This window comes from Mustela nigripes, chromosome 7, assembly GCF_022355385.1.
Source record: "Mustela nigripes isolate SB6536 chromosome 7, MUSNIG.SB6536, whole genome shotgun sequence".
NCBI lineage: Eukaryota > Metazoa > Chordata > Mammalia > Carnivora > Mustelidae > Mustela > Mustela nigripes.
Window position 1 is genome coordinate 23235625 of NC_081563.1, and position 21231 is coordinate 23256855.

General features: G+C 55.4%; 1 protein-coding gene across 4 annotated transcripts in view; it reads left to right on the forward strand.

The window, feature by feature from the left end:
• TOGARAM2 (TOG array regulator of axonemal microtubules 2) overlaps window positions 1-21231 on the forward strand; it is a 58819-nt gene that overhangs the window by 15640 nt on the left and 21948 nt on the right. For all 4 annotated transcript variants that reach the window (XM_059407587.1, XM_059407584.1, XM_059407586.1 and 1 more), the window contains 9 exons: window positions 2536-2675; window positions 4549-4662; window positions 6172-6453; window positions 9230-9441; window positions 10463-10653; window positions 13678-13724; window positions 16062-16228; window positions 18661-18811; window positions 19018-19179. In XM_059407587.1, the coding sequence (XP_059263570.1) occupies window positions 2648-2675; window positions 4549-4662; window positions 6172-6453; window positions 9230-9441; window positions 10463-10653; window positions 13678-13724; window positions 16062-16228; window positions 18661-18811; window positions 19018-19179 (1354 nt within the window). In that variant the 5' untranslated portion in view covers window positions 2536-2647. The remainder of the gene's footprint in view (window positions 1-2535; window positions 2676-4548; window positions 4663-6171; window positions 6454-9229; window positions 9442-10462; window positions 10654-13677; window positions 13725-16061; window positions 16229-18660; window positions 18812-19017; window positions 19180-21231) is intronic.

The window sequence follows — 21231 nt, forward strand, 5'->3', positions numbered from 1 at the left end:
ACAGCGGTCAGTTAGCTTGGGCCACTCCACTCCCAAAGCTGGAATACCAAGGCCAAGGGTGGGGGAGCCAGCTACCTTGGGCAGTGCCTCAGGGAAAGAGGACACAATCCTGGTCCCCAGAACCTACTAGATATTAGCTCTTTCGGTCAGGGGTGGGCTGTTCCAATAGGGGACAGTCACACCTCCATGCCCAGAACAGAACAGGGCCAGGTGCAAATGGGGGCTCATTGGATTGTGTCTTAGACGTCGGGTGCTAAGTCTGATTGATGCTAAACCTCAAAGTTCTATCTGCATTGGGGCTGGAATTTCTGATCTTGATTTTTAGAGTTTGTACATAGATTTTTAAAGTTCCTACTAGGTCATGGGCCCCCGTGATCTCCCTGGGGAAGTGCTGCCCATGGTTCTCACATACAATACAAGACGTGGTTGTTGGTCCGTATGCAGCTGTGGCTGCCTCCCCTGGGGCAGGTGCCCAGGAACTCCTGCACGAAGACCCTGAGGGCCTAAGGGGTCAGCAGTGTTGACACAGTCAGGAGCAGGCCCAAGAGGGGGTCTGCCTGCTGGGTTGCCCTGGCAAGCTGTGACATGGATGAGGGTCTCTCTTCTGTACAGTGGGTGTCCCCAGGGCGTGGAGTCACATTGGCTGTCTTGACCAGTGGCCATTCTGCAATCTGACCTGCTGAAGCGCTTGTGGCAAATGGGGAGGGGGCTGTCTTATTCAGAAGGCCCTTTCCAGTAGAGCTGGCCACTGAGACTTATGTCATCTGTACTCTCAGGCAGCTCCAAATCTTCTCTTTAGCCTCCTAAAGAGCAGGCACTTTGGGGAAACTGAGGCAGCAATAACTACTTTGACAGTGAAAGGTGAGAAGCAAGGCTGAGATCTCATTAGAAAGTGAACCTGAACTGTAACCCATTGGTTCTCAGTCCTTTTTGAACACTGAAGTCACACAGGAGTTAAGAAAAAGAAACCAAAAAGATCCCCATGGCCTGCTTCCTAGAAGACTCTAATTCAGTAGGGGCCGGAGGTGGGGCCTTGCATTCTGTCATTTTTATCAGTTCCCTGGTGGTTCTGATCCGCAGCCACAATCGAGAACGATTCTCAAAAAGGGTTCTCAAGAAGGGCTGTGGCTAACCATCCCTTCTCTGCCTATAATTCGCATAGAAAATCAATGCTCTGGTTAGCTGTGGTAGCAGGAGTCACGGAGCCTACAGCTCTCACTGTCTACAAAGCCTGGACTCCAGTTTGTTTGCCTTAATTCAGCTGTGGGTGGCCTGTCCCCACCTGGAACATTCATGCTGGGCTTTGCTGGAAGCAGCAGCCTTGCCAATCTCTTGAGTCTCTTTGCCGGCTCACTGGGACTCGGGATGGGGTGTTAAGACCTGTGGAGTCATCTTCTGCCACCTTGCTCAGGAGAAGCGCTGTGTCTCACTGACATTCCCCTGTGGCCAAATACTTATCCTAGTAGTCAGCACACAGGGAGTTGTGAGGAGAATTCTCTTTGGATAGAGAACCCGAGTGCTTGAGGATGTAAGCAGAGAGACCAGGTGGAGGCTGGGCGGGAACCTCTGTTGGGGCCAGGATTGTTGCTAGGAGCCGCTCTGCCTTCTGGGGCCAGGGTGGGGACGGTGGCAGGCTGCCTTCCAGACAGGAGGCAGGTTTTCTCAGTTTCTGAGTTGGGATTTGGTGCTCAGCACAAGGAAGTTGGCACTTTGTCTTGCCCTGTCCCCAGGTGATATCTTGAGGGAGCTATGCCAGAGTAGAGGTTGGGAGATGTGGCCTTTATCCCTGATTTTGTCACCGACGGGCTCTGGCCATCCATTTCACTGTCAGGGTGAAAATGGGTCACCTTTGTCCTGGCAAAGACTCTAAAACTCTGTGAGGTCGCAGAGTCTGGGTGAGACCCTTGTCACATGGAAAGAGAAGTTAGGTCCTGAGCAAGGGCTGATGACAGCCTAGAGGTTTAAGGGAGACCAGGAGGAGGCCTGACGTCCTGCAGGTCGCCACAGGACAATGAAATGACTCTCTGACGGGGGGACTGCAGGCCAAGCACCGTGTGTGGATAGAGCCTGGCACATCCTGAGAGGAAACTGGAGAGCTGGTTTCTGCGGAGACCCTGCCACCTACCCGAGTGAGAAGCGGAGTCACAAAGCTTGACATTCTTCAAGAGCTTCTGGGCCAGTGGGCAGAGAAAATGGGGTTTTGAAGAAAATAGAAACTCATGGGGAAAGAAGGTGTCAGACCCCGCCTTGATAAATTCCACCTTCCCCAGAGACACTAAGGTGTCCTTGTCAAAGCCACAAGTGAAGCCAGCTTCGTGGGTTCGGTGACGGTCTTCACAAACTGCTCTGCCGCAGTTTGACACCTGGCTTGGCACCTGGAAGGCTTCAAGCATCTCAGAGAGGCAGAATGTCAGAAAAGAGATGTTCTTTGGTCCAGCAGCAGATTTCCTCACTCCAAGAATACCTGGGCTCCTGATGGGCTTCCTGCAAAGTCATTTACTTGTACTGACATCCCTCTGCCGCTCCCCACCGTAGGACCGCGGATGATACGGGCTGCCGCCTTCTGGATCCCCAAGGACTGTGCTTACCGCCCAGGAAGTAGCTGCTGCCTCTGGACAACCTCTCAGGCTCCTTCCCCACCCAGGGCATGAGCACCCGTGATGCTGTCCCCCCAGGTAAGGGGCTGCCCTCATCCTGGGAGATGGAGCCAGGCAGGTGACAAGGCCTTTCTGCCCTGACCCAGATCTCTGCTGGCTGACGCTGGCGCTCTATGCTCAGCTTCTTGTCTGGGGGCTCCCGGGCCCAGGGAAAGGCTCAGAGTGTTCTAGAAACTCGGTGGAGGATTGCCTCCACTCTCTGTGCTGGTGGGCCGGCTGAGGAGCTGGCCTGTTTTGTAGTCAGAGGACATAGGGCTGGGCCCTCAGGGACAGCTGGGTGTCTCCGTCTCCTCAGCGGATCGGGCAGGAGAAAGGGAACAGTGTGGCTAGCTCAAGGTTAGGAGATGGAGTTCCAGGCCTGATGCTCTGCTCTGGGACCAACTGTGTGAACCTCAATTTCCTCTGGCAAGTGAGGGGATCCACAGGCCCCGCCACAGATGGAGGGGGTGCTGGTGAGGTGGAGAGCTGCTTTTCCCTGGCGGGGCTGGAGCCGGGGCCCTGGGACCAGAGTAGATCCAGACACAGGTCATCACCTAGGGACAGAGCACCTGGGGCTTTGCCATATTAATGTGAGGACAGTTGCGTAATTTAATGCCACATCAGGTTCCTGCCGGGCATTAGATTCTTACAGGGAAGTGGGAAGTACTGAAAGCTTAAGAAAAACCTAAAAGTCTAGAAATAGGATGCAGGTATGACCGTATGGACCCCTAATCCTGTCCAACTCCTTTGTTTTACTGACCTGGGAACCGAGACTCAGAGAGGCTAACTTATTTCCTCAGGGTCACATGGCTGACACAAGCAGGAAGGGAACAGACTCCTGTTTGCCTCCTGTCTGGGGACCTTCTACCCTGGGAGTGGGCATGCTGGGTCGCACCTTGGCGGAGGCTTCTCCAGGTGGTGGGTCGGGGCCCTGTGCATAGTCCTGAGCTGTGCTTTGGATGGGGTAATACTAATACTAAAGTGCCCCCTGAGTGCAGGTCCTGCAAAGATGGATGGCATGAGGTCCCTGTGCCAGGATGGTTCAGGGCAAGGGGGAAGAGGCCAGGAGAGGGGAAGGTAAGATGGGGTATGCTTGGGCTGCTGTGGGGGCACCGAGGAGAGGCAAGGCTTCTCAAAGCAGCAGATGCTTTGCTGAGGCTCCCCCTCCCACTTCCCCCGGCTCAGGGCCCCTCCCCCTGAGCCACCTTCCTCCTGAGCTCCCCACAATGTCACTGCTTGTTATTCATTGTCTCCCGCACTAACCTTCGGGTCTCATCAGGGGCTGGGAGGCCGAGTCCCTGACGGGCAGCCTTTGGTAAATATCTAAGGTAGGGATCAATCAAATTGATGTGCTGAGCCAGGGAGGTTTAGGACAAGGTGAAGGTTCAGTGTGGGACACGCTGATGAGGGGCTGGAGGACTCCCAGGAGAGGGTTTTGGGCCAGTAATTGGATGTTCTGCTCTGCGTCCGCGGGGTGAGGTCAGGGCCAAAGCCACAGGTCAGGGGGTTACAGCATGAGGGTGACAATGAAAGGCATGGCAGTGAGAAGCGGCCCGTGAGATGAGCAGAGGACAGAGGCAGGGTGGGGGGTGTGTGGAGGAGGGGAGCCCATGAAGGAGGCTAAGAAGAGGTGGCCGAGTGGGGGTGGGGGTGCCTGGAGAAAAGGCGGATGGAGAAGGCAGGTGAGTGTGGGAAGTGGGGAGCCAGGCCAAGAGGGCTGAGAAGAGTGGGGTGGTGGGCCTTGGTGGGGATCGTGGTGCCCTGGCTGACTGGGCGATGGGGTGGTGGGCCCCCCATCCATAAGCCAGGCTCTGGTTTGGGGGTGGGCTACAGAGACCCCAAGGGGAAGAGTGCTGGGGCAGCCTCTTCCCCAGTCCTGGTCTCAGTGGGCTTCCGGTGCTTCTGTCCCCAGCCAAGGTTCTGGCCCCAGTGGCTGTGTACTGTGGGAGTGTCCCTCGGACCAGTACGGGGCCCCGCGCAGTCCCAGGAGGAAGAAGTGACTCCAGGCTGCAGACTTATGGAGAAGGTAAGGTGGGTGGGACTTGGCCTGCTGACTTGGTCACACCAAATGGCCTTCCAGTGCCCTCGGTGGCCTCCCTGGGGACTGGGGGCAGAGAATTGGGGTTCTGCTGGCAGCTGTCCAATCAGGGCCCGGGACCAGAGAGCAAAGCTGGGGCTCCCTCCTGGAGAGAGAATGTGAGTTGTTCTAGAAGCCTGGCTGTGTGGTCCCGCTAGGGCACACGCTATTTTTACTGCAGTCTGCTGCTGAAATCCCTTTTGGTTTTAGGTGGTTCCTTTCAGTTCTGTGCCTCAGGGGATGGAGGTGCACAGAGGGAGAGCCCCAGGAACAAGGAATTGGGGATCCCAGCACACCCCTTGCTCTCATCAGATCCCAGGGAAAGCCCACATGAAGATGCAGTCTGTTGTCCCTTGCTTGGGGTCTGGGCGGGCCTTCAGCAGCCAGGGCGGTGGTGGGGACAGGGACACCTGTAGTGGGACAGCTGCTGGCGTGGTGAATATTGCAGGCCAGCCATTCAACTTCTACTTTCTGCTCTGACTTCCAGCTACAGACCCTCTTCTCTGCAGAACCCCTGTTCCCGTGTTCGCGAGGGAGAACATGATTGCTCTAGCTCCTTGCCCTCTTCTAGCTACTTCCCTTACAGGCCTGTGGCCAGCACCCAGGTCAGCTTTTGCCAGGCGTGGTGCCACCCAGGATCTGTGGCCTCCTTTGCGGGTCTCATGGCTTAGGTCAAGGCCCTCCAAAAATGCTGTGTGTGTGGCAGAGATTCTAAAAGCTGGTCTCTGTATTTGTTTTCCCTGGCCCTCCCACAGTCTAGGCTCCTTCAAGGACCAGTTCAAACACCACCACTTCATGAAGGCCTTCCAGATCCTTCTCTTCCTCCTCTCTGTGCACAAAACATTTTGTTGGCATCTCTCTCAGGGCATATCTCCCAGTTGACCTTGTAATGAATCCATTGAAAGATGAATCTTTTCCTGTAGTAGACTGAAAGTCCTTTCTCGGTAAATATTGTGTCTCACCCATCTCTGGGTCTCCACTGCCTGGACAGTGCTGGGCACAGAGGGGACACTCTGAATGTTTATTGAATGGGCGATTGGATAAGCTGGTGTCTGCATGGAAGCATGATTGAGTCACCTCAACTTCTCTTTACAATCTGCATTTGGTCTTGTCAGGTATATTGAATGGGTTGGTTGGGACCCTGGAGGTGGCTGGATGGTGGTCCCTGGGCGGAAGACCTTCCCCGAGGATTTACGGCTCATGTCTGTGCTGTCATAGGGCTGCATATCAACTCCCATTTTCTTCCCTTGAGTAGCTCAGGACACACCTTGTTAAGGTCAGGCTTCCCAGAGACTGTTGAATGAATGGATTGACCCAAGATCGATGGTAACATTAAATGATCGGGATTCGTGGGGCAAGGCCTGACTGTTCTAAGGAAGCAGCACTGGAGAGTTCGCTGGGGCCTGGTGCCACCGAGGGTGCTGGGTGCCTAGCCACTCTTACCTCTGTCTCCCTCAGCCTCCCTCCGGCCAACTCCAAGTGTCCTGCTGGAGAAGCCATTGCAGCTGTTGCCTGGACAAGGGGACCCCTACAGCCCCAAGCTGGATGCCCCCCTGAAGGGCTGGCAGGCCAGGAATGGCCACCCCCGGGGCCTTGCGGCCCTGTCTCTGGGGTCCAACCCCCTGGCGCCCTTCTCCTCTCTGGAGTCTGAGGCCAACAGTGTGGCTCGGGACACCACCCAGATCAAGGACAAGCTCAAGAAAAGAAGGCTCTCGGAGGGCTTGGCAGCATCCTCCCGAGGTGAGCCCTGGGCCCTGCCCACCCACCTCCCACACACCCTGAGGCCAGGGACCCCCATTACCCGGCTCTGAGGGTCAGGGGCTGCTCAGGATGCCCCCACCCAGGGCGCTGTCAGCCGCCCTCCTGGGAATGCCCCTCCAAGCTGGGCTCTGCAGTGGCCTTCCAGCTCACCCCCCCATTCCCACCCTGGCCTCCTTCTCCTCCTTCTAGTCTTCTCTCCAGGGGGATCCTTCTAAATTGCCAGTCGGATCATAGCCTCCTTCCTGCTCCCACTCACAATGCTTAGAACCACCCCGAGGTTTTGGGATGTGCTTGGAGTAAGCGCCTGAACAGAGTCCCCAGTGTGTGAGGCCGGCTGCCTTCACCATGTGCCTGAGCCACACCCTCTCCCCTGCTTTCTGCTCCTCTCCCTCCAGCTCTGCTCACTCTCTCCCCTGCACTCTGCTCACTCTCTCCCCTGCTCTCTGTGGTCAGACACACTGACCCTCTAGTCCTGGAGCAGGTGGGCTCTGTCTGGCCTCAGGCTCTGACAGGCTGTTCCCCCCACCCCCCTCCTTTCCTCACGGGGCTACCACTCATCCTTCCTGCTTGGCTAAGGAGCCCTCCTCAGAGAGGCCTCTTGACTCCCCAGTCGGCATCCACCCCAGTGACACTCTCTAATGGAACCCTCTAGTTTTCTCTCTTAGCTCTTCTCACGGTTTGCCTTTGTGTGTTTGCTTGTGTGATTATTTGTCTTTCATGGGGATTTTGCACTTGGTGGAACCTCCATGAGGGCGGCTGCGGAGGCTTCAGTGTGAGGCAGAGTTGCCCGGCAAAGGAGATTCTCCAGAAATCCTTGTTAAACAGATGAGCCAAGAATTGAACAGTGGGCATTTTTAAAAAAAGAGTTTATTTATTTATTTGACAGAGAGAGACAGCAAGAGAGGGAACACAAGCAAGCAGGGGGAGTAGGAGAGGGAGAAACAGGCTTCCTGCTAAGCAGAGAGCCAGAGGCGGGGCTTGATCCCAGGACAGAGCCGAAGGCAGATGCTTGAGGACTGAGCCACCCAGGCGCCCCTAACAGCGGGCACTTTATATTTCTTTCTCATCTGAGTAGTGGATAAACCAGGAAAACAGGCCATGATCCAATCTTAGCTCTGATACTGGCCAGCTCTGGGACTTTGGGCAAGTCAGTTACCCCCTCAACCTCAGTTTCCCCTTAGTGTAATGGGGATACTTATATTTCTGTGTACCTGAGTGTGATGAAAATATTGTGCACAGAATTCTCAGCACCTGGCATTGTGGGTAGAACTTAATAAATTTTCATTTCCTTTTCTCTCTCCTCTTCTCCTGGAACAATCATGTAACTGGGTCCTTTCTGTAGCTCAGTGAATGTTTGAGTAACACGAGGAATAAGAAGGCTCTAGGTCTTTGGAAGGGGGGGGACACTGGGGACATGCTCTCCATTGAGTAAGATACTCCCCCTGCTAACGTCTCCCTGGGGCTGTGACCATGCCCAGGATGACACGGGGAGCCCCTGGAAGGAGTCCCCTGTGGCTGGACAGTATGGAGGCAGCAGGTAGGGTATCAGAGTGCTGGAGAAGCTTGCTTAGAATTTCTAAGTGGTACAACTTCTGGAGTTGCTAGACCAAAGGGAGTTCACAGACTCCCTCCCTGAGAGGTCCGAAGTCTTTCTCTAGACACGTCATCTCTTTGTACAAAGTTCTAGAGCAGGAGAAAAAGAATAGGAGTTGTTCTATGCAAGGTGCGGATGGAAGTCCCTCAGCAAGTGTGGCAAGACGGGGATCTCTGGTCCCCAGGGCAGGGCTGTGGCTGCCCTTTGCACCCTGAATGGAGGCTGTGTTGGCTTCTTGGTGCCACTACCCAGATGGGGCCCCAGGTGGGTACTGTCTCCACCTGGCTTGTGACCCCTCCTTGCCTCCCTCCCCTCAACATCCCGGCAGGACTGACCAGAGGGCAAAGGGGAGCCAGGCTCGCCAGGGGAGCAGAGAAGCTATTTGGGACTTGGTGGTTTTGATGCGACCACTTAGGTGTAGCTGGAACAGAAAGGCCTTCGAGAATTAAAGTCTAAGTTTTTTTCACTGCCACCAATCATTGCAAAGATAATCCTGAGCTCGTTACTGTGGGGATGGCAGGGTGCATGGTGCTATTCCAGAGGGCGTGGGCAGGGGGCACCGAATGCTTGTTGGGCACAGACGTTACTTATAAAAGAGCTCAAAGTGTTGTGGTCTGCTTTTAGACTAGGTCAGGATGTCCCCTGTGCCGAAAGAGCAGTACCCCCGTATCATTAGCTGGAAAGGAAGGGGGAACAGAAATAATTTATGGGCACCTGCCATGTGCCCAGTACTTTCTTGGCATTTTATGTAAGTCACTAATCTTTGGAAAACCCCATGACATAAATACATTCATTTTACAGAAGAGCAAGTGGGGATTCAAAGACTTGCTCAAGGTCCCACAGCTTGTAGCCAGGACCCACGGTCCTGACTCCTACTCCAGGACTGGTGTCCTTCCTGCCCATCCTGCCTCTGACTTTTAAATAGATGACTTTGATTGGCCCTTTTTGCTAAATTTTATAGGAATGGGAACGGGTCCTTGGTTCTGTCTGCTGCTGAGCCTAGTGGTGGGGTTGGGGCCGGTGGGGGGCTGGTGGTGGATCTCTTTCTGCTCTCACAGTCCCGGCCTCCCCTGGAACCCGTGGCCCTATTGCCAGTGTCGAATTGCCCCCCTCCCCGTGCTCCTGGGACTAACTTATTCCTCACCTCACCCCCCTGCACAGCCTCCCTGGATCCTCTGGGAGGCCCCAGAGGGGTTCCTCTGAGGAGCACCATCCCCCGGGCCACCTCTCAGAGGCTGCTGAGGGCGCCCAGGCCGATGCCTCCCATCCAGAGCATCCCCACCACCCCTGAGGCTGGCGGAGCCAAGGAAAAGGGCCTGGACCCACCTGGAAGCAGTCGGGGTCCCCAGGAGCTGAGACCTGGTGCCCAGGAGGTAAGGTGGTTTGTTCTGCGTTGTGCCTCTCTGTCCTGTCTTTGTTTCTACTCTTTTTTTTGGGGGGGGGTGTAAAGATTTTATTTATTTATTAGAGAGAGAGAGAGCACAAGTGAGTGCATGAGCTGGGGGAGGGGCAGAGAGAGAGGGAGAAGCAGACTCCCTGCTGAGCAGGGAACCCTACCCAGGGCTCAAACCCAGGACCCGGGGAGCATGACCTGAGCTGAAGGTGGGTGCTTAACCAATGGAGCCACCCAGGGGTCCCTCTTTGTTTCCATTCCTTCCTACCCTGGTTCCTGAGCCTGGAGCTTCTCCCAAGGTTTGTGAGTGGCCGCCCTCAGGGATAAGGGGGCCACGGGGGCGGGGAGCATCTTTCCCACAGCACCCAAAACCTTGGCAGATGGCCTGGGAGCTCCGGCAGGTTGCCCCAGCGGGGCTGAGCACAGTTGTGTGACCACCAGTCCCACACTTGGGGGTTCTCTAGGCCTTCTCTGGTTTAAATGTTCCGGAACTCCTCATTTGTTTCTGACCCTCGCCGTTATAGGCAAGGGAGAGTGACAGAGGGGAAAGCTGGCTGGGCTAAAACTCAGGAGGTCTGAGTTTGCACTCTGCTCCTCACTGGTGTGTGACCTTGGGCCAGTCCCCCTCCTCTCCGGGCCTAGTTTGCACATCTATAAAAAGAAGGTATTAGACCAGATGTTTTTGAAGATCTGTTTCAGCTCTGATTTGTAGAAGTTTCTGAAATGAGAAGAACAGAAAAACAAATAATAATAACAAAAATGAATAGGGATGAACCTCCCCCCTCCCCTGCCCCGCCCACCTCAGGTCTTCCTCTTGGAGTGGGCAGGGGGTGGGGGTGGGGTGGGGGTGGGGTCCCAGAGTGGTATGGCTGAGAAGAAAAACCAGAAGACACTTCCCAGCACTGCCTGCCACCCCAGTGGCTCCTGGTAAAAGGGACCACCCTATGTAAGGAGCCAGGGACGTGAGCTTCCAGAACTTTCCCCCCAACCTCTGCTCCCAGGTGCAGATCTCCAGACAATACCTGCATTGCAATGATGAGAAGATGCACAAGTCTCTGGGGGGCGTTGTGATCCCGCCCATCCCGAAGGCCGCGGTGTCCGCTGGGGCCTCCTCCTGTACTCCTGGTTCCCTGCCCAGCCGCTTGCCTCCAGGCCAGGGTCTCCTCACGGGTCTGAGGGCCCCCCGCGCACGGTAAGCAGCCCCCTCTCCGTCTAGCCCTCTGGGATCCACTGAGCCTCTGCGCCAGGGCGGAGCTCTGGGGGGCCGGGCACACGAAGAGCCTGGCTCACCCATGGGCCACAGGCCTGGGGACCACACGGGGCTGATCCTTGAGCCCAGTGGGCTGGGTGTCTGGGCTCAGAAGACAGTGTCTCGGCCTCCGGAGTCCACCAGTTTGCGGATGTCTGTGGTTGTCGCAGTGGTGAATAAAATAGGAGCTCTGTTGAGGCTAGCTCTTTGTTATTAAGTATTTTCTTAATTAATAGATACTAAAAGTACGAGCATTACCAGGTACAGGTATGGAAGTGGGAGGGAGTGGTCCACAGAAGGTCTGGGCATAATAAAGGGTCTTCATACTCAAAGATGTTTGGGACTGGGGTGGGTAGAGGGTTGCTGTGCTGTAATGAATCTTGATTTATGGCATATAAGGAGGACAGGTCTCTTCAGATGGCCCAGAACACCCCCACGGTCAGTCCAAACTGATGCTGGAGTAATTGTGTGTGTGTGTGTGTAAGAGAGAGAGACAGACAGAGACAGAGACAGACAGACAGAGGGAGGATGAGAGAAGCCTCCCTTCTCCAATCCCTTGGGGGCCTGCTGGACCGAGTGCTCCCTTCTCTCTCATGCTTCCTCACCTCTCCATCTCCCATGCTGCCTTCCCTCCTATGCATACACACGTCTACCTCCTTCCCGCCCTGCAGGGTGTGGGCCTGGGCCTGGATCTGAGCGGCCGCTCCACTGACCTCTGCTTCCTCACGTTGGGCCCTTCCTCCCCTCAGAGGTGGTCCTGGTGGCTGGGGGGATCCTCCGGCCCCAGACCAGCAACCTTCACTCCACCCTCGTTGCTCCTGACTTAACATCCTGTGAGGTGTTGACCTCCTTGTCACCTCCTCCTTCCTTCCCTCCTGACTTGAAGCCTGCTACTTGACCTTCGGTGGCAGAACCTTCTAGACAGTGCCCCCTGCACCCTCCTTCGTCCATGTCTTAGATGTGGCCATTCCTGTGGCTCGGTCCTAGCCTTTTGTGCCCGCTCTGTGTTCTCCCCGGGGGAGTCCTGTCTGTGCGGGCAGCTTATGACGATGGGTATCTTCCTCATGCCCTCATCCCCTGCTCTGGCCGGAGGTCTCCCTAGGGTCAGGCTCCATGTCCATCCCACTGGTGGACCTCTTCAGTGTCCTCATGGCCAACACGGATCCGGGGGTCAGAAGGAGGCAGCGACTCTGTGCCACCATCACGGCCACACCTGTGGGCCACTGCACGTTTCCCCAAACCGCCTCCCTCCCACAGTCTCCCGACGTCCCCCAGGGTGTGGGCATTCTCTTCCATCTTCCAGTCTCAGCATCATCTTCGACTCTTGCTCCCGTGGCCCCATGGCCCAGCAGACTGCCACACCCCGTCAGGTTTTCTGTAAGCAAGAGAAAATACGAGGGCTGCCACCCCTCTCTTGCCCCTACCTTCTCCATTTCCACTCACGGGCTCCTCTTGAGCACCCCGACAGCTCCTAGCCCGGCACCTTGTCGTGTGGGCTCTGCGTTCTCATTTTCCCTTCTCCTGCACCGCCCTGGGTACCTTTCCTCCACGTGATCCACATTTTCTGACACCCTGTGCCAGCAGCTTAAAGACGAGTCTCGCTGGTCTGACATTCAGGGCCCATCCCTGGCCCGCCACCCCACACACCTCCTGTGCTGCCCTGGGGATCCGTCCCACCTCCAGAACCTCCCTGCCCCATCTGCGCAGCTCCAACACCAGCCTTCACCCGGGGCCCCCCATTCGGCTCCTACTGTTTCTCAAGCCCCAGTTGTACACCAGTCCCTGCCGTCAGGTCTTCCCTGCCCTCCCTGGGGAGGCGATTCCGGAAGAGCCTCCTTTGCACTGTCTACACAGCATGTAGCCCACGGACCATCTGACCACACTTTTATTTAAAGCCCCATCTGTTCTTCGACTGGGAGCCCTGTGGGGCAGAGCCCATGCCTCGAAATCTCTGCGGCTCCCACCGTGCCAAGCTTGTACCTGGTGTGGTTTAGTCACACAATAAATACCTCCCCGTTTGTTGCCTTGTTGTGACATGATTCCTCTCCATTAACTTGGGGAGGCTAGCACAGAGGTGGGGAGGAGCCTCCGTCAGCATTTCTTTCGTCCCTTCACTATTCACCCGTCCGTCCACGCGTCCATTTACTTACTTAAGAGCTCTCAAGCACCTGCTACGTGCCAGTTTCCTTAGAAACAAAGCCAAACAAGACAGTCTCTGTGTCCTAGGAGCTCATGAGAGAGATTTATTAGTAAACCATTGGACTGAAGTCCAGTGAGGTAAGCGCTAAGATAGGAGGCTGCCAATCATTCTGGGGAGCCTGCTGGGAAATGATCTCAATCAGGCTGGGAAGCCTTCGTGGAGGAGGTGAGACCGGAACCAAGTTTTGAAGGCTGAGGGAGAGTCTGGGAAATGAGGAGGGAGAGATAGGAGGCATTCCTGGAGCTATAAGGGGTGTGCACTGGTGTTGGTGCGAGACAGGTGGGCGAGGTTAGTAGGACTGCATGGCCCCGTGGGCCAAACCGAGAACCGTGAGCTTTATCCTGGAGTAGCCAGGTGCCACTGAAGGCCTTTGGCGTGGAAGTGCCATCAGATCTGCATTAGAAAGGCCACTTCGGTGGCCAGAGAGGGCTGTGCACGCCAGGGCAGAGACTCCTGCAGGAATGGTGGGGAGAAGCCATGGACCCCTGAAGGTGGCAGAGACAGTGATGTGCGGCGTGTGTCTGGACTCAGACTGGTCTGGTCTGGTCTCCTGTCAGCCTGCCCTTGACTTTGCGGATGGAGCTGCATCTCCTGCAGCTTTGAGCTCCAAGCTCCAAGCCGAGAGCCTCCTTACAGAGCTGCCCACAACCCCTCTCCGATTCCCCCCATCTTGCCTGTTGTCCCATCCAGGAACCCCCCTGCTCCTCACTGAGGTGGCTTCTACTTGCCATCTCTCATGGTTCTTTTCTCTCCTCCATTCTTTTAAGATTGGCTCGGGAGAGTGGGCCTCGGGAGAAGACCCCTGAATCTCTGGGTACGTACTCCCCAAAAGCACCCCCACTTGCTTTCTCCAACTCCCTGCTTCCTGGACTGGGTAGGGGATCAGAACTAGGGTTGGAGTAGGCGTGAGCACCCTCGGACCTGAGCTCCTCATTTCACGGATGGGGAAGCTGAGGCCATGGGCCCTGCCATCTCAGAGAGCTGCTGGGCCAGGTGTGCTCTGGGCCAGGTGTGTGGAGGTGTCCTGGGCCAGGTGTGCGGAGGTGTCCCGGCACACAGAGCCTCCCGGTAACCCAGCTGCGAGAGGGGCCTGTGTGACCTGTGAACGGCTGCATGGGGACAGCAGGCTGGGTCTTGTCCCTGGTTCTGGAGTACGGAGGGCAGCCCATCATATGCGCACGTGGGTCCACATGGCCACGGAGACCATGCTTCTGTCACTTTGTGCAGCTGCCCTGTGCTGTTTTAAGCAGGTAGAGGAGAATGTTCCTCACTAGGCCGAGTGTGACATTGAACCACATCCCACGAACCCCTTAGGCAGCGGGTGCTGGAAGGCTTCTGTGTCATGAGAACGGGGCCAACTGGGATATTAGGGAGGCGAGAGGGCATTGGAGGCCGAGGCACAGAGAAGCTTCAGAACAGGAGGCAGGAGGCTCTCTAGCCTGATGACCTAACTGCGGGGAGGAGGGAAGCTGAGCCCTGGGTCAGGTGAGGGGATCTGGATGGAGCACCCCGAGGCTGGGGAGGAGGATACCTCAGTGGCCGGGCAGACCGGCAGGAGGGGGCCCACGCCCAGTCCAGCTTTCCAGCAGGTCCCTCTGGCTTAGCAAGTGCGCCAGTTGGCGAGGGGTAGGCGGTGGCCCAGGAAGCCCCAGGCTCAGCACTTGAGCTGAGCTTGAGAGTCAGGCCTGGCATAGAAACCTCGGGGGCGGCCGCTTCCCTGCTGCTGTCTGGCTGGGCTGCAGTGGGGTGACCTCGGGCCGTCTGGTGTGACCCATGCTGACAACCACAGTGTCCCTAACGGCTACCCCTGAGTGTGCCAGGAGACCCCAGTTTGTAACTGTCCCCTGGTTTGCATCACCTTGTTTGCATCTCATCATGCTGCTCGAGAACCGGGTCCCTGGGGGCTAGGGGCAGGGGTCAGGCTGCTCAGACAAGGCTTTCCAGGCTGTCTCATGGAGTTGGGGGTGAGGAGAGGGGATGCACAATAGTGAAGTCCTTAAAGGGCTCTCTGATCTTCCAGCCATTAGCTGGGGATAGCATGGCCCCGTACGTGTAACACGCCTACCACACAGAAGGAGCTCACGTGGCATTGTCTGAAGCAGGGGGCTTCCTCAGTCTCGTGGCATTCCTGCAGTCTTTGTCCTCATTAGCTGGCACCTGAGCACCTGTGTCCTCTGCCCTGCCCCTTTAGTTTTGAGCAAACGAAGCCTTTACCCCTCCTCTATCTTGGCCCTCCATCCTTCTCCAGCGATCGAAGCAGAGGGATCCTTGGCAGAGGGCAGGGGCTGGGCAGAGGTCAGGGTAACCTGGGAGCCCTCCTGGAGGTCCCAGATTCAAGGTGTCCCTTCCAACCTCAGGCAGCCCCAGAGGGTGACCCCCATTCCAGCAGACCCCTTATTTGCAGGTTCACCCAAGAGCAGTGTACTCCAAACACTATGAACAGGAGAACCCAGATAACGTTTTTTTCATTGAAAGAAAGCTGATCTACCCCTTTCCTGCCTCCATAATAAGACAAGTTGCTTTTGAAGTCTATTGATTAGGAAAATCTAGAGTGACTAAGAGACACTATTGATTTGATGTCACTTGGACATGAATACTGTACAGTCACAAGAGCGTGTGAATGTTGCTGAGTCTTCTCTATCCGTAAAACGAGGGGATGCGACCGACATTGATTAGTTCTCTGGTCCTTCCACACTGTGTGATGATGGGGCTTGGTTTATTTTCTCTCTTCCTGAGGTGCACGCCTCTCAGGTAAGACAGACTGGCATCCTCAGGAGCTATCTTAAACTTCTAGGTAACAGACCACCTCCTGTTTCTTGCCCAGGCTCTTCCCTTCCCGATCTTACACTAAGGTGTGCAGTAATCATTGAATGAGTGGGTATCTGGGTATCTGGGTGGATGGGTGGGTGGACGGACGCACGCATGAGAGGAGAATGCTGGTCCTTGGGCAGCCCGCTCTGTGTGCACCAGCGCTGCTCTGTAGACTTCTGCCACCAAGCAAGCACTGGGCAGAACAGCAGAGGGTGGCAGGCTTAGTAGTAAAATGTTTCACCAGCCGCAGGGTCACAGAGCCCCAGGGGCAGCCCGGAAGGGTGAGGCGGCTTCAGAGTGCTGGGTGTCCTCAGCTCCATTCTTGTTCTTGACTCCTCAGAGCCAAGACCTTCAGCCCTGCCTGTCAGAGACAGGTCTGCTGCCCCCGTGAAGCATCCCCTGCCTTCATCTCAGTCCGCTCCTACACTGACAGCCTTCTCCTTCGGCCAGGCCAAAGAAACCCGCCCCTCGCTCCAAGACGAGGACCAGAAGGAGAACAGTACCAAGGTACCTGGAAAGTGAGGGGAGGAGAAAGTGGGGGTCAGAGTGGACCACTGGCTGAGCACAAGCCTGTTTGAGGAAATTTATAAATGTGGGGCCAGTTTGAGGAAGGCAAGAAAGAGCCCTGAGTCAGCTCCCTGGGCGCTTAAGACTGGAACCTGAAGATGGTTTGGGGGTGAGGAGCGAGGAAAGGAAGAGAAACAAGAGAGAGGAAAAGAAGGATGGGGTGGGGGCGAGGGGAAGGGGAGTATAGCGGGGGGCTGAGGGAGGAAGGGAGGGCACAAGGTCACCTGAGGTTCGGAAGGAAGCAGGATGTAGAGAGTGGAGAGGAGCTTAGGGGAACCAAGCCCAGTAATTTGAACCAGCACCCAAGATAGAAACGGAGAGGCAGCTGACTCGGGCAGATCAGCCAAAGGCTCTGCTTGACAGGCTGGCAGACACCTTGCGCTTCTAAGGTGACCTTGATCCAGATGATTCTCTTCCCTGGTCTGGATGTGTTTACTAACACTTGAAGAGTCACTGCCGTGGGAGCTCCGGGCTCAGTCTCTGAAGCGGAGATGGAAGCGTACAGGAAACATGCCTGGAAGGGCCGCTGGGCACCTGCGCTGTGTTAGGGTCCAGGGACGGTGACGATGAGGTCCGGGCATGGCAGCCCTCCCTCTCCAGCCAGGGCGTCAGAGCCTGGCATGAAGGAAGAACAGTTCAGGGCTGGGAGACGACCCCACTTCCCAGCCCCCCTTGGCCGCTCACCCCATGGCCAGACCGAGGACCTTGTGACAACTTCTCCCCAACTGGCATCTCGCTTTGAAGCACCCCCTTCGCTCGCCACCCATGTCCTGTTCGCCTAGTTTCGTCCAGCCACACCCCGGCCCCAGCATTTCTAACTGTTCTTGCATCAACAATATCCTCCCCGGAATCAGACCATTCCCATCAGCGACTTAGCTCTCTGTGAGTTCTTTTGTCTAAAAAAATAAAACGACTGCTTTGTCTCCACACATTCTGTCCGGAGTCCACTGCAGTCGGGTTTGGGTCCCACTGCCCTCGTGGAAACTGCCCATGTCAAGGCCACCGATGACCTCCAGCTTCCCACGAGCAGCACAGCTCAGTCCTCTTCTAATCGCCACCCCTGTCAGCAGCTTTGCTGTTTCGTTCTTCTTGAAGTCCCCCCTTTGGGAGGGAGGCGAGGGGATGGCTTCCTTCCTAGTTTTTCACCCCATCGGATTTCGTTCCTTCCCAGTCCTCTTAGCTGACTCCTCATCTTCTTCCCCTCTACATGCTAGAGGCCCCAGAGCTTGGATCTCTGGTCTCTGACCTATTTATCTGACCCCCTCTGACCTGTTCTGGTCCATGGCATTGAGTACCATCTGTATTCTGAGGACTCCCAAATGTCCCTCTCTGGCCCTGACCCTCCCCTGACCTCTGGGAGCAGTCAAATTTTGTAAATAAGTAGGTATTAACTGATACTCTGCATTTCCATTTAGGTATCTAATTATATTTCCAACTTAGCTCATCTAAAACTCAGCTGTTGAAACTTTACCCCCCAAAGCTCTTTCCCCAGTAAATAGCAAGAAAAGGCCACTCCAGCCTTCCAGCTACTCTGGCCAAAAATCTTGGGCCCGCCCCTGCCTCCTCTTCCTCATATATGAGCAGAAGCGGTGGGCTCTGCTTCTGGGACCTGTCCACAGCCAGGCCTTTCTGTCATCCTCATTCTCGCGATGCTAGTGCAAGCCCCACCACATGGAGACTCTTGGCTCTGTTCTGCAACTTTTTGTGAGTCTTAAATTATTCCCAAATATAAAGTTATTAAACAACAACACTTGGAGGGACCCTTGTCTCCCAGTGAAGTCCAATCAGGTCACTCCTGTGTTCAGAACCTCAGTGGTTTTCTGTGTCCTTTAGAGGACATGTCTGACCCCTCCCCATGGGCCGCGGGGCCCCGTGCACTATGGCTCTGCCCACCCCTGCCACCTCTGACCCCGTGTCCTCTCATCCTCTGACTTGGGGTGCTCCAGCCAGTGTCCTCACCGCCCCCAACCGTGCCCAGCACCCTCCAGCCTCAGGACCTTTGCATTCTCTTTCCTCTGCTCAGCACCCATCTCCCCTAGAAATCTGCATGGCTTCTGCTCCCTTATTCCATCCATGTCTCTGCTTCAATTCCCCCACTCTGGGAGTCCCTCTGGGCCTTCCTACCTAAAATGGAAGCCCTGGCCACCCTCTTTCCCTCCTTCTGGTACATATGGCCTGACATTAGAAATTGCTCTGTTTGCTGTCTCCCTGCTCCGTGGCGGCCTTCCGGGAGCAAGTTCTTGGTCGTTTTGTTCCCTCCCAGAAGAGCGATGGCACGTAGGAGCCACTCACACTCCTGACAGAATAAATGCAGGTACAGAAGACACTGGTGGGTCCTCAAGGTAACAGAGTTTGCCTTGACCTTCTGCCAGATCCAGGTGACCATCTCCAAGTCTGCCCAGGAGAAGATGCGGCTGAGGCAGATGAAGGAGATGGAGGTGCTCCAGAGGACAAAGGAGCTGGAGAGGGAGAGGGAGCTTGCTTCCCAGAGCCTGGCCTCCCGCAGAGTCCTGATGAAGGAAGGTACCTGGGCGCCTGGGGGCAGGATCCCCTCAGGCTGGGGAGATGTCTTGGCCAACCCCTAGATGAGAGAGGGTTTAGCCACAGCTCCTGATGCTCCCCATCTGGACACTGGACTGGGAGCCACTAATGGGCCCACATCCAGAGGAGGACTGGGGCCAAGGACAGGCAGGACCAGCGCCATTCTAGGACTTCCTCTGTCTCCACAGGCCTCCTTCCCCTCCGGGGCAGTGGGACCATGTCTGTGCCCACAGGACTGAGCAGCCCCCGCAGAAACATCGGTGGTATCCTGAGGAAGCGGGCCAACCGGGCCTCGCTGCCCAGCATCCCTGTCAGCAAGCGGGAGCCCAGCTTTGCCCGCCATGCTTCAGGTAGGGCCCGGCCAAGTGGCTGGGGGACATGTGTCCGTCTCGCTGTGCAGCCTTGGGATGCTTTGGGGTATGGAAAGGTGACCTGGGCCACTCTACTTTTTCCCATTACCTGTGTTAGAGTAGAGGGCGGCCTGAGGTGTGATCACCCTGCCAGAGAACGAGGGATAGTGTGGGAGTCAAAAGTATCAATGGGCCAGACTAGGGGTCTGGGGAATTGCAAATGGAGTTACTGGTAGAAGGGCAGGTGTGCCCAGCCCAGGACATGTCCTAGAGGCCTCACCAGTGCACCAGGACCAGAGATGATGGGGAGAAGCATTCCCGAAAGTGGCTGGAAACATCGGGAAGAGGAAGAGAGGGGTCTGGGAAGACCTTGAATTCCTGTAGCTTGCCTCGTGAAATGCCAGGGTTGGATAGGGCTGATTCCCGCCGGGGATCCCAGGATCCAAAAGTTCTGTGGGATGGTGCCAAGGCACACAGAGGCTCTGACCCCATTCTACCAGAGAAGCTTTGATTTTGCCTCATTTTTTAATATATTGGGCACCCACCTGACCTTTCAGTTGTCAAAGATTTTGCTACTAAAGAACATTTGAAAACAACCAGTCTGGCTCTTGAGTTTCTTTAAGCGTGGGCTGTGGTGGGACTATAGTGAGAGAACAGAACATCATTTTAGTGCCAGAAATAATACTGACTCATCCTTCTTTTCCGTTCTCTTTCTGTCCCTTTGATTCTGTCAAGTAGAAAGTCTGAATTCAGTGTCAGTCGTGAGCAGCCCTTTCAGGCTTGGAAATCTGCTTTTTAAACAAAGAGATCTTCCTTCCAGCTTGAGTCATCTGAAGCTGGTTACAATTTGATCACTGGAGTTTATAATGTCCTTTTATTTTTATTGCAAATATCCTGTCCTGTGACAAATAATATTTGTTTGCCAATCATGGTAGTGACATAGATATCCCTTTACGATAAACTTATTTAAGACTTTGAAAAGTGGATTGGCTTGACGAAAAATGCCATTAAATAAAATTACAGGTAATTAAGAGACATGGCAAGAGGTCATGAAAGTGGTGATTGAATGGTGGGTACTCAAGAGATAATGGTCTGTATAATCTACCCCACTCATTTTAGAGTCAACAGAACTGAGACCCAGAGACCCAAAGTCACCTGAATTTACTTAAGGTGATGTTTGCCCACGGGGGCTAAGATTTTGGCTAATGGCTCTTGTCCAATGGCAAAGCTGAAAAGAAAATCCGGGAATGAGGTCTTTTGGTCTTGGCTTTAAGTAAAGAATTGCCCTGCCTAGGACCTGCTGTGTGGGCTGCCTGGACCTTCATGCTGGTGGAGAAGAGAAGTAGCCAGGAAGCGAGGTGTGGCAGTGATAGCTCTGGGTTCAGAGGAGACCCCTTTGTCATGGCTCTGGTGATGGAGATGCTGAGGGGCTGTGGGTGGGGACCCCCGCCCCGCTGTGCCTCTGAAGCCTCGATGATGTGTTTTGGGCACTGGAGCAGATAGATGGCTAAACTCCCTTCCTGTTCCACTAGGATTTTATGATTCTAGCACCTGTCCCCATAGAAGGGGAGCCTAGAAAGCATGACCTGAGTTTTAAACAGCATCCCTGCTTGTTGGCAGTCCCTGCCACATCTCGACCACACTGCACCCCCCTTAGCTGCATTGTCTCTTTCGAGCTTTCACTGTCCCCTCTTCTTCCTTTGGGCCACGTCCCTGCCTTGACCGTGGGTGACTTCACAAAGGATAGAGAGTGGGGAGGGAGGAGAAGCCGGTAACACAGGCTCCTGGGTGGGGATGAGGTTAGGACACCACCCATGTGAAGAGGGGTTCCCTCCTTGCAGACTGACAAGCATCACCCAACCACAGATAGGGCACGGTGGGCTTTGTCATGCGGCATCAAGCAGCGTATCACAGGCGGGCTTGTTTAGAACCATCAAGATGGCAGGGCTGGGGTGGAAAAGGCCAAAAAGAGCTAGAACTTTCGGAGGTGTCTGCATCTCCGCAGCAGGGGATGCACAGCCCTGCCCTCTCAGCCCTGGCCAGTCCCTTCGC